The sequence below is a fragment of the Squalius cephalus genome, assembly GCF_949319135.1.
Source record: "Squalius cephalus genome assembly, chromosome: 4".
Lineage (NCBI taxonomy): Eukaryota > Metazoa > Chordata > Actinopteri > Cypriniformes > Leuciscidae > Squalius > Squalius cephalus.
Window position 1 is genome coordinate 15,522,657 of NC_137125.1, and position 12,134 is coordinate 15,534,790.

At 37.9% G+C, this 12,134-nt stretch overlaps 1 protein-coding gene across 1 annotated transcript in view; it reads right to left on the reverse strand.

Moving 5' to 3' along the window:
• Nucleotides 1-12,134, reverse strand: part of LOC307157315 (NACHT, LRR and PYD domains-containing protein 3-like) — a 38,478-nt gene that overhangs the window by 18,895 nt on the left and 7,449 nt on the right. The window contains exons 4-5 of the mRNA XM_079869182.1: nucleotides 4,008-4,163; nucleotides 388-543 (exon numbers count right to left, since the gene is read on the reverse strand). Of these exons, the coding sequence (XP_079725308.1) occupies nucleotides 388-543; nucleotides 4,008-4,163 (312 nt within the window). The remainder of the gene's footprint in view (nucleotides 1-387; nucleotides 544-4,007; nucleotides 4,164-12,134) is intronic.

The following is a 12,134-nucleotide window of genomic DNA, read 5'->3' on the forward strand; positions in this document are numbered from 1 at the left end:
GGCCCAGTCAGTCAATAAATGGGAGAAGAAACAAAATAACTCTTTTCAAATATATAAAATATATAACATATTTTATTGTAAATTTAAAAATAGTATATTAATTTACTAATTACTTGAATAAAGTACATAACGTACCCCCCAACACTGCTCACAACACTAGAAGTGTGACAGCTGGCTTTCTGTGCACACGCCTCAGAAAATTGCAAGTCAGAAGTTTAAACCAACAAGGTTTTAAAACCCATGCAAATAATAAACTTTAATGATGAAAAAGAACTGCGATGTTATGTGAGCATGAGCGCGATAGAGATGATAATCAAAAACAGACAGATGATTTGTTTGTTGTTACCGGCATCTGAAGCTTGAGTACAGTACTGGTTATTGTCTTACCTGGGGTTGAAGATGTCTTTTCCATCACTGAAGGTGACAGGGAGTTTCATGGATTTATCACTCCTCATAGACATACAGCTGGGCTCTGGTGATGTTGCTCTCTGGTTCTGAACAACATCTCCCTCCTCTCTCTCCTCGTAGAGACTCGATGTTCTCCTACAATTTAATCATGATTTTAAGCATTTTAGAAACACTGACAACATTAATGATACATCAGTGGAAAATAATAATAATAATAATAATAATAACTTATATTTATATAGTGCCTTTCACGAGACTCAAGGACGCTTTACAGAGTCAGAGTTAGAGTCATTCAAGGTTAAATGCCTTTTTAAAAAGGTGGGTTTTTAGAAGTTTTTTGAAAATGTCCAGAGAAGGGGCATTTCGGATGTCAGAGGGGATGGAGTTCCAGAGGGTAGGGGCTGCGACGCTGAATGCTCTGTCCCCAAAAGTCCGTAGTCTGGTGTGGGGGACAGAGAGCAAGCCCTTGTCAATGGACCGTAGATTCCGTGAGGGGATGTAGGGATGGAGAAGATCCAGTAGGTACTGGGGGGCAGTGGCATGGAGAGATTTATAGGTGAAGAGGAGGATTTTGTAGGTGATGCGAAATTTGACTGGAAGCCAATGAAGCTGAGTGAGGATTGGGGTGATGTGCTGCCACGACCTAGTGTGTGTGAGAACCCTGGCCGCCGAGTTCTGGACATATTGTAGCTTGTCCAGGACCTTGCTGGGTACCCCATACAGGACAGCATTACAGTAGTCCAAACGACTAGTGATGAAGGCATGAATGAGTGACTCTGCCACAGAGTCTGAGAGAGAAGGTCGAAGTCTGGAGATATTTTTAAGGTGGTAAAAGGCAGATTTGGCAATGAATTTGACATGTGACTGGAAGGAAAGGGTGGAGTCCAGAATGACACCAAGGTTGCGGACTTCTTGGGATGGAGAGATGGAACAACCATCCACTTTGAGTAGTAAATCACCTACCATCGAGAGCAGCGGCTTGGGAGCCACTACCATTAGCTCTGTTTTGCTGCTGTTTAGTTTGAGTAGGTTAGATGACATCCAGGTTTTTATTTCATTCAGGCAGTCAACAAGTGACAGTGGAGGAAGCTCAGTGGATGGTTTAGTGCTGATATACAGTTGTGTGTCATCAGCATAACAGTGGAAACTGAGACCATGGTGACGTATTATCTGGCCGAGGGGGAACATGTAAATGGTGAAAAGGAGGGGTCCAAGCACAGAGCCTTGAGGCACACCTTGTTTGACTGTGGCCGGGGGGGAGCTGGAGTACAGAGTACAGTACAGAGTAAAATAATAAACAATTCTAATAAATAATATCATTCTTTAACCCTCTGAGGTCGGCAAACGCGCCGGCGCGTTTTGCTGGATTTTCTCCACATTGTAGCACTATAAACTTAAATTACTCCGTCATTTATGGTCATACAGAAAAAAGAAATATAAAAAAAGAATCTGTGATATTTCTACTTTTGTATGTGTCCACTTACAATCAAATCAAAACATTGTGCTTTTGTAAAATAAAGAAAATAAACAGGGTGTGCGTTCTGCCTCTCCGTCGCAGTGAACTTTTTTTTCTTGAGCACGTCTATAAACTGAAACAAAGCTCAGCGAATACTTGTCACACATTTATGAGCCATACACCTTTATAAACATTTAAGTGTGTACTTTTAAATGATCGGGTTCAAAACGAAAACAAATATTTTCTGTTTAAGTAATTTGTATAAAACCAACAAGATGTCCAGCTTCTCAAACGCTTGCTCATTACAGTTAATTTGGCCACGCCCACTCGCGCAAAAGATATTCACATGCAAATCTCCACATGGAACGCGAACGCGCTCGTTACCTCAACAACAAAACACCAAAACACTTCACTTCACTTTTCGTCGAGTTTGAAAGACGCGCCTGAGCTTACATTGGATTTAGGCTACCTCAGAAGAAGAAGAACGCAATTTGAAGACAAGAAACATTTAAGGTAAGAAATTCTTACATGTTTGTTATTGTTGCATAAATGTCACATTGCAGTTGAACTGTTGCTAGATATATGGGGAATATTATAATATTTAGACCCGTGTTTACTGTTAGGCCTACTGTGTTTGTGGATATCTGGTCAAACGTAGATATGTATATGGTAACCATAATGTTTTATATTTGAGCGCGATCGCGTTTGAATGTATCAGATTTTGCAGTGCGATCGCGTTTGAATGTATCATTTGAAAATTTGAAAAGCAAAACACACCAAATGGCTTCATGTTTTTACTATTATCTCATTTCATATCATCATAACGAATGGAAACATTTGAAGTAACATGATAATCAATATATTTTTCTCTAGCTTGGTTGTTACTGAAATATTTTGGAAGATTTATACTGCTATCTATTGTTATTATTATTTTACCCAGCACTGCGCATAGTCTATGCCTACAAGGCACAACAAACCTGGTGTTCATTATTTTATATATTGTTGGAAACATTTGTGTGTGTGTGTGTGTGTGTGTGTGTGTATTTTGTGAATTTTAAAAAGCAATTTTAACCAGAAAAATCTAATATTTATTTCCAAAATCGTGCAGGCCTTTCTCTTGATATCAGTATGTTCACTTTTTTTTCAGGGCCCAGATGCCACTGAGTCCTGCCGACTTCAACATTCACATGAGTCTCTGGAACATGAACATGGTAAAGTGAAAATCAAACACCTTGGAAATGAAAGGTACAATGTTTTTAGGAATGGCACAAAGGTCTCTGTCTTTCAATAAGTGCTTTTTTGCCATTTGTTGTGTCTATTTGGATTATGTTGTGTAAATAAATCCAAACGATTTAAAAGCCATTCTTTCATCAAAATCTCCTCATTTACAGTATTGTGCAAGGTTGCTCAGAATGATAGGGGCCTGATAGCTCCTAATAGGGCCGTTAGGGGAGGTTCTTTGTCTTTCTCAGGTGAGAAAAGCCATACATATTAATGAGCTCTCGCATAAGGCTTATTCACACAAAACACGTCGTAAAATTTTTAAATCAATATATTGTCTTCTCTGAATGAGCAGTCAGGGTGATTTTCACATAGTTTTGCAGCAAATATTCTAGGCTACGTCATACAATTTTCAAAAGTCTTGTGAAGAAATAATCAGTAGGGGTTTCATGGCCTTATTTCAGTGAGAATTTTTTTTTGTATTTTCACAAACTACGCATAAATGTCATTATCTCAAAACTACAAACTTTTACATACATGCTGTTGATATATTATTGTAGCAGAGTTTGTGCTGAATACAGTGTAATTAGACTTTAGCCATGAAAATGTCACAAGTAACAGAAATAACCAGAAATGTCAGAGCATGTCAGAACACCTCCAGGGCCCAGAAAACAGCTCAGACCTCAGAGGGTTAATGCCGAATTTCACACAATCAACAAGAAAAAAAGAAAATATATATTTTTCCCTTTTCTGGAAAGGGGGGTGAGAAGCAGCAGGTTATTTTTAATTTAAAGAAACACTCAAGCACAAAAAGTCATGTGAGCATGAGCACGATAGAGATGATAATCAAAAACAGACAGATGATTTGTTTGTTGTTACCGGCGTATCTGAAGCTTGAGTACAGTACTGGTTATTGTCTTACCTGGGGTTGAAGATCTCTTTTCCATCACTGAAGGTGACAGGGAGTTTCATGGATTTATCACTCATCATAGACACACAGCTGGGCTCTTGTATTGTTGCTCTTTGGTTCTGAACAACATCTCCCACCTCTCTCTCCTCGTAGAGACTCGATGTTCTCCTACAATTTAATCATGATTTTAAGCCCTTTAGAAACACTGACAACATTAATGATACATCAGTGGAAAATAATAAACAATATCATTCTTTAATGCCGAATTTCACACAATCAACAAGAAAACAAGAAATTATATATTTTTTTCCTTTTCTGGAAAGGGGGGTGGGAAGCAGCAGGTTATTTTTGATTTAAAGAAACACTCAAGCACAAAAAGTGCATTTAGAACATGGTATAATAAGTGATTTGTGGCATATTTTGAGCTGAAGCTTCACATACACATTCTGGGGACAACTGAGACTTACATCTTGTAAAAAAAAAAAGGCCATAGTAGTTACTCTTTAAAGGGATAGTTCACCCAAAAATTTTAATTATCCCATAATTTACTCACCCACAAGCCATCCTAGGTGTACATGAATTTCTTCTTTCAGCCAAACAAAATCAGAGTTATATAAAAAAATACCTCGTCTCTTCTAGGGTTGGGTACTGAAACAGGGCACCGATATAGAACCGGTATCTAAATAACCGGTATGTAACCGGACTGAATCAAAATGCAGATTTCAGTGCCACTTAATGCCTCAGCTGTCGGTTGAAATATATGCCCTCTGGTTCTCCGAAACGGACGTAAGAAACATCATCATTGCATGTGATTGCTAGTTAACCCTGTGACGCGTACGACTGTTCACACTGGTGTGCTTAATGTTCAAATTGCGTGATCATCAACTTCTAAATTCAAAACTGTGTTCGCGCGTTGGCTGGCGCTGAGCCAGAGACAGACACGCTCAGCATTGTGTCATGACAACTATTCAGTGTTTTCAACCACACAAGCTTTATTTTAGGTTTCAGACATTAAAATACACATAAGTACTACCAAAACAACATTTATAGTTCGTAAAATACATACTGATGTTTATGGAAGCGGCAATAACAATCCTTTAAATTATAAATTGATGACGTGTTTAGACATTGTGTAGGTAACTATAAAATTGACTCTATTCTTCTCACACTTCGCCAGCCACTTACTTTAATGTATTTTGGGAGTTTATTTGTTATCAGATTTTCAGGTGAGATTCTCAATTAATTCAGTTAACGTATGCTCTGAGGCAAAGTCCTCAAACTTTTTAGAGTGGCGTACCCCCTTGGCGTGACATCCTTCTGCATACCCCATTCTCTGCAGTCACACCTTTTTCAGTAATGGCGAGTTCACACTGCACAATTTTCAAAGTAGTCAGGTCACTATTCTTTTCACACTGCACGACTATCTGGGGCAGCATTCAGTTGCTGCTGTGTTCACACTGCACGATTGATCGGCGACAGGAGGTTTCCCACTGCATGACTTTACAAAAGAAAGAATCGCCGACAACTTGTGTCTTTTCCACAAACTACGTTTCACAACCAAACACACACGAGAAGTGATAAGGAAATAACGCAAGTTCACGGGTGTGTAAGACCGGAGTTCTCGCGCAAGACTGAAATTGTTATTAAAAATTATAGCCTGCAAGAAGCTTGCGATCCAAATTGTCTGTGTGCTGATTTGTATCAAAAAGGATAAAAAGAAAAACAGATTATGCAGGAGGAAATGGTTGGGGAGACGAGGGGAACAAGGATTGTGTGTTCTGCAAAGAGAGTTGGGGGTAAATATATAACTTTGCAATGTGCTGCTGTTGCTGCTGGTCAAGCAAATGTGTGTGCTTTGTTTCTCTTTGATATAATTGTAAATATATATATTAAAATACTGATATTCTGATCTATAACTCCTCGCCGAACATCCCGCTGTCCTGTTTTTTTGCTCTCTTATTGGCTGTAGATCATCGCCAATGTAGTTTTCAGTCAGAACACATTCAAACTTTCAAATTTTGTATAACTGACAGGTCCAGATATTTAGCATGGCAAATATCTCACAGGCGTCAGCAACTCGTCAACGATTCTTTCATATAGCGTCTTCGATAATGCACTCTGCGTGATTGTCACTCGCGTGAACGAGCACCGATTTGCCTATGATTTTGGGCATTTGTCAGCGATCTCCCATAACCTGTCGGCGAGCGAAAATCGGGCCTAAAATCATTCAATGTGTGAACTCGGCATAAGGGACAATATTTGCCCCCTTAAATTGATTTTTCCAGTGCATTTTTTTACCTTTACAAATACCTCTATAAAATAAATAATGCTTTAAATAAATACAAAAATGTTCAATAGAGAAATAGGCAATGATGGTAAAAACAAAATGATGCTTTTAAATATTAAATTAAAACCGCCAGTAGGTGGTGGCAAGTCACTGTCTTTACGAGCGAGTCATCGAGTCATTCATTCATTAACGAAGCAAGTAGCTCTAATTATGAATGAATCATTGAATCATTGACTCACACGAATTGTTCAAAGCTGCAGATTCGTTCACAAACACTGCTGTGTGCTGCAGTTCTGCTGTGGCTTTCGTTTTGTGGTTTACTATTTTGTTGCAAAAAATACTGACAATACTGTGTTTAAAATGAACATTACTTAATATTAATACCTTTCGTTTGTTGAACTGTTGTATAAAATCAATGTCACATTTGCAATCGTGTGGATATTCGTATAATGTGATCAACATTAAACACAGGAACTCACACAGGGTATGTTTTTGTATTGAATAGAGACTGAATCTTAAATCGATCTCTATGCAGTCTGTGTCTATATTTGTTCTTTGTGTTAGTAAGTGCTAAATCCCCACTTTTACAAAGGTACACTGTTGAGAACGGCAGTATAGTGCGATTTACCAAGGCAGCGTAATCTGCACATAACCTATCATATGGATGCTGCTTGTATGAATGCAGTCAGTTTTGACCGCAAAATATGAGGTAATTTGATCAGATGTCATGTATTCACAGCATTTTACCAAGAAATACATGCTCAGTTTTAATGTTAAAGTCGTAAAATTAAATGAATGGCAAAACTCAGCATTTTGTTCACATACCCCCTTCTGTCACCCCATGTACCCCAGTTTGAATGTAAAATGTATTTAATTGTACCGTACAATCATAACTTACAATATGTACATTATTTTAATTTCATAATGGCCTTTAACATAACAATATTGTTGACCATACATGTAACGCTGTTACGTAATCAGGATACAAAAAAAGGTAACTGTAATTCGTTAGTTACTTCAAAAAACAAAGTAATCAGATTACATTTACATTTTGTAAAAAATGGGAATGCTATCAGGATTACAATGGTTTTATTTTAAAAAATTGTATTTTAACTGTAGCGACAATGAGAAGGAACCAACCACAAACTAATCTTCTTCCAGAATATTAATTCAAACAGAATATTAATTCAAGATTTGGTCAGGACTTCGTATCCTCATTCATCTTGTCACGGGATCCAGGCGCCAACCAGTCGGGCTGTTTAAAACTGACCCCCAACACTAACTAAATAGCTGGTCAATACTAAGCTTTGTTGCCAAAACGCTGACTGTTTAAGAGAAAGACAGAGACCAAGGTCTCACACAAGAGTCCTCACATTCCAGGGTCAAATCACCAATCCGGGGCCATAAAATCAGGCTCCAGCTGGTCTACGCTAACCAACGAAAAACCCCAACTAAGAACTTTTATGAGCCCAGCTAAAGGAAGAACTTGTCAATATGAGGGGGTTTTTAAAAGACAAATTGGTTCAGAAATGACACCACAGCATTCCTGACCCCTCCTCCTTAAGACCTCTGAACAAAACAAACAGAGTTCTGTCTCTTCTAAACCAGAAAACTGAGATTCTTCCTATAGTATACGTAAAACTCATTCAAGAACAATTTTCAATGGACTTATAAAAACATCATACATCATTCTATGTGTTTCTACGATATATGTGTCCATTTAATATGCGTTAATCCCATGTAAGTCATTTAATGGTTATAACTGTTAGATGTTTTGAATGAAAGTGTGTTGTGTTTCATATCAGTATGATCGTATGCTCGTGATTCAAAAGATGGCTTTAATGATATCTGTGTAATATGTTTTGATCTTCTTTTAATTAGAAATCATGTCTAAACTGGCCTCTGTTCTTTCTGCTTAAGAGGAGAGAACAGACACCCCCCCCAGATAATGCATGATTTACGATGAGACCAACAAAGCAAGTGTCTAATTGGTCCGCTCTCTTCAGGAGGGGGACAAAACTTTGAGTTTAAAAATCGGGGAAACCCTCTGTTCGCTCTCTCTCTAAGTTCCTCTCTAAGTTGCTCACTAAGTTCGTTCAAAATGTTCTGATACAGAAGACCTCTCAACGAGTGCAGAACAAAGACGGAGACGGCAGACGATGGTTTTAGTAACCATGTAACGTTAACAGACGAGCAGATCAACCCAAATTAAGATCAGATGGGTTAGATTTATTCAAGCCATCTTACTACTCTCGTCTAAATTTTCTTTTCTTTTCTGAGTTATCATTTCCTTTATTTTCCGTTGTGAGTCTCGGTTCTAAGTTAAGTTTTGCGACAAGACTTCGAGCCACGTTTCTTCTGCAAAGCCAGCTTCAGACAAAGACTTTCAATTCATCCGCCAGCACAACACGTGACTGGAACGCCGCAGACCCAGGCACAAGGAGACCACAGCCGACGAACGAACCCGGGGGAACCCTCTGTTACGCAACGAAGGGAACTCCCAAAAAGGAACGCAAAGACAAGCAAGTACCTCCAGACTAAAAGCTGCACTGGTGTATTTATAAATTTAATAACCTGTCTAAGAAACGATAGAAGGGTTAAATTAATGATTGATGGTTCGTTCAGGTCATGTCTAAGTGCATATGGAATCGTGAGATTTCATCCTTTCACTCTTAAACCCACTCTTTCCTCACTCTCTTCCTTTCTGCAACTCGTATGAATGTGTGTGTGTGTGTTGTGTGTGTTTGTGTTAGACATTAGCTGTATGTGTTAGTATATAATCAATAAAGTATTGTTTGTATTTGAAAAGAGATTGCTTGTGTATGTGCTTATCAAATTTATTGTCTTGAACTTCGATTTAAGTTACCTATGCTTTTACCCTTAATTTATTTCTTAATTTATGGTTAGCTGGGGATTATTCTTTCTTGGCCAGGAAGATATTATATTTCCTAGAGTTAATAATTGGTTATGCTTTCTGTTCGTTGGATGAACTGATAAAATTATCATACTATTGATTCTGCTACAGTAAATTCTGAAAATAATTAAATTATTAATTATTGTTCATAATTCGTTATGAAAAATAATTAATTATATTTATACGTGGGCGTATAAACGCTACATAACATAATAATGATATATTAAGCACCAGGGGCGTAGCCAACCTTTTTAAAAGTTAGGGGGACAGAATGTCAAGCGTTATACTTATACCTTTGTTGACAGGTTTTTGCTTAATTGGCTTAATATGCTATTTATGTTTAAAGAAATAAAACAGAAAGAAAGAAAGAAAGATGTTCTGTGCTATATATTGCACATAGTATTGTATATTGTACTATATTGTATATACTATGTATATTGTACTGTACTGTATTATACAAACTTCAAGCTTTTAAAACTACTTCAAACTTTCTGGTTAGGCTTTTTCAAGACAACTTAAAGTTTGTCTACAAACTTTTATATTTAATTGTAAAGTGATCAAATTATATATGGTAAACATCATGTAGGCTACACGTTACAACGCTGCCTGATTCAAGCAGATAGATAGTGGCTGTTAATGCATGAAAATCCAAATTCAGCATTAACAATCACCATCTTTATTCTAATTTAAAGGGCTTTGATAACATATCTGTGAAAATAAAAGACATTATGAATAAAAAAAGACTGAAAATAATCACACGTTTGTGAGGGTAGTAAATATTTTCAATTTCAATTTTTCAACTCGAGAAATAGGCAGAGTTATTCATCATTGTGCAACACATTTCGGATACCACATGACAACTTACAGTGCTTGACTTTTTCGTCAAAAAGGAGTGAAGAGTTTTTTTTTGCCATTTTGAACTTGTTGCGACCTCTATGAAAGTGATGGGTACAGCGTGGGTGTGAGCATGGGCGTGGGTCGTGATGCACGAGTGACTGATTACCATGGAAACGTGAAAGTCATGTATAAACTATCTTGACACTTTGAATTTTAAATCTGGATGTACAAGTTACACATTGGCACGCAAAAACCTCAAATTGTCGTGAACACACTTGCCCTATGAAAAAGTGCGGGGGATGAATTTACATTTTATAAAAAGTGTGGGGGGGGGGACACACACGTTCCCCGCGTAATCTACGCCCATGTTAAGTACTGATTGACTATAGTTCCTGGTTCTGTGTAACCTTTCTAGCAGAAAATTAGATGGTAAATGTAGAAATTAACACGAGAGTCCCTACAAAGTAGAGGTCTTCACGGGTCCAAAAATTCGTGCCCGAACCCGAAAGAGACCCGTAATGTGCTAAACCGAACCGACCCGGACCCGTCTATTATTTCAAAAGCTGGACCCGGACCCGTGCAGATCCGAGAAATGCCTAACCGGACCCGACCTGAACCCGTCTATTATTTGAAAGCTGGACCCGAAACCGCCGGAAAGACACAGACCCGACTGGACCCGATTGTCACATATTCCACCTTAAACTGCTATTACAAGTCAATAAACCTGTTGCGAAAAATACAACTTTTTGTCTTACCTAATTTAAGCCGTGGTAGTTTAGTAGTCTCCTCTCCCTTCCTTGTAACGTTACCTGACTGGCTGTGATCATGCATTACAATCCTCCGACAAGAAAGTTATTCATGTTATTCCTCTCGTTATTCCAAGTCCAAGCTTAATCCACTCATTATTTCAGCTTCAAAAGTCCACTTGATGTCACGGTGACGGATGACAAATGCAACTTTGCACATGTAATGTTAACTTAAATTCTGACTCGAGTTAACTCGCATAATAACTTTGACTGTTTGCCCTTTTGAACTAACGTTATAATAACGATTGCTCGTTCAGTGCCATGGCCGCTGACGATATTTCGTTTTATATACATCGAGTCTGAATCTGACCACTAAAACTTTAAGATTAAACAAGACGGTTGTTAATTTATATTGTAAAAGCTAAAGCGCGGTTTGGCTGTCCCTCACTGAAGCTGGTAACTGGTTGCCATAGAAACATGACACGCGCTTGAGACTGCACATGCACGCTAGCTGGATCAACCTAAAATATGCTTTTTAAAGCAATTTATTTTGAGTGTCCTAATTTTACAAGTTGCAAGTTACAAAAAAAACACAAGCAGTGTCTAATCACGGCCGGGTTTTCTCCGAGTCTGATCTGATGACTCCGATCGCACGTGTATTATACACACAATGTTAAACAGACCCGGGACCCGAAGTAATAGATTCGGACCCGACCCGGACCCGGCTGATCATTTAAAATATAGACCCGAACCCGTACGGGTCCCGGGTCGGGTCCCGGGTCGACGGGTCTCGGGTTCACTGTGAAGACCTCTACTACAAAGGGGAACTCCCACCGCTAACGCCACAGGGTCAGTCAGTGAAATTAATAAATTTCACGGCCATGTATTTTGAAATAGACTACTATGTAGATGGTGTAGAATTTTTAATGTTGTGTTTAAACTATAATTATTTTTTCCTTGTATGTTAAAGAAATAATAATTAAAAAAACATCTGTAATATAATACTGTAGCCACTAGATGTCTGTATAGCCTTTTATATAAATACATATACAGGGTTGTGTAATCTCTAGTTGGTGAAACAAGACACGGTTGCTTAGTTTTAATAGCCTAGTTTTTTATTAGTTTTATTTTAAAATTCATATTTAATAAAAGTACTTTGATGATATTGCTTTTTACTTGACTTTATTTACATATGTGACCTTAAAGGAATCCAAAAGTAATTACATCATATACCTAATCCTCCCAATCCTGCTCTTCATAGACACAGCTAGATACTGAACATGATGCATTCTGATAAATTCTAACATTCTAACAAAACATCATTAATTTCCGATGATCTCTATTTGGCACTGATA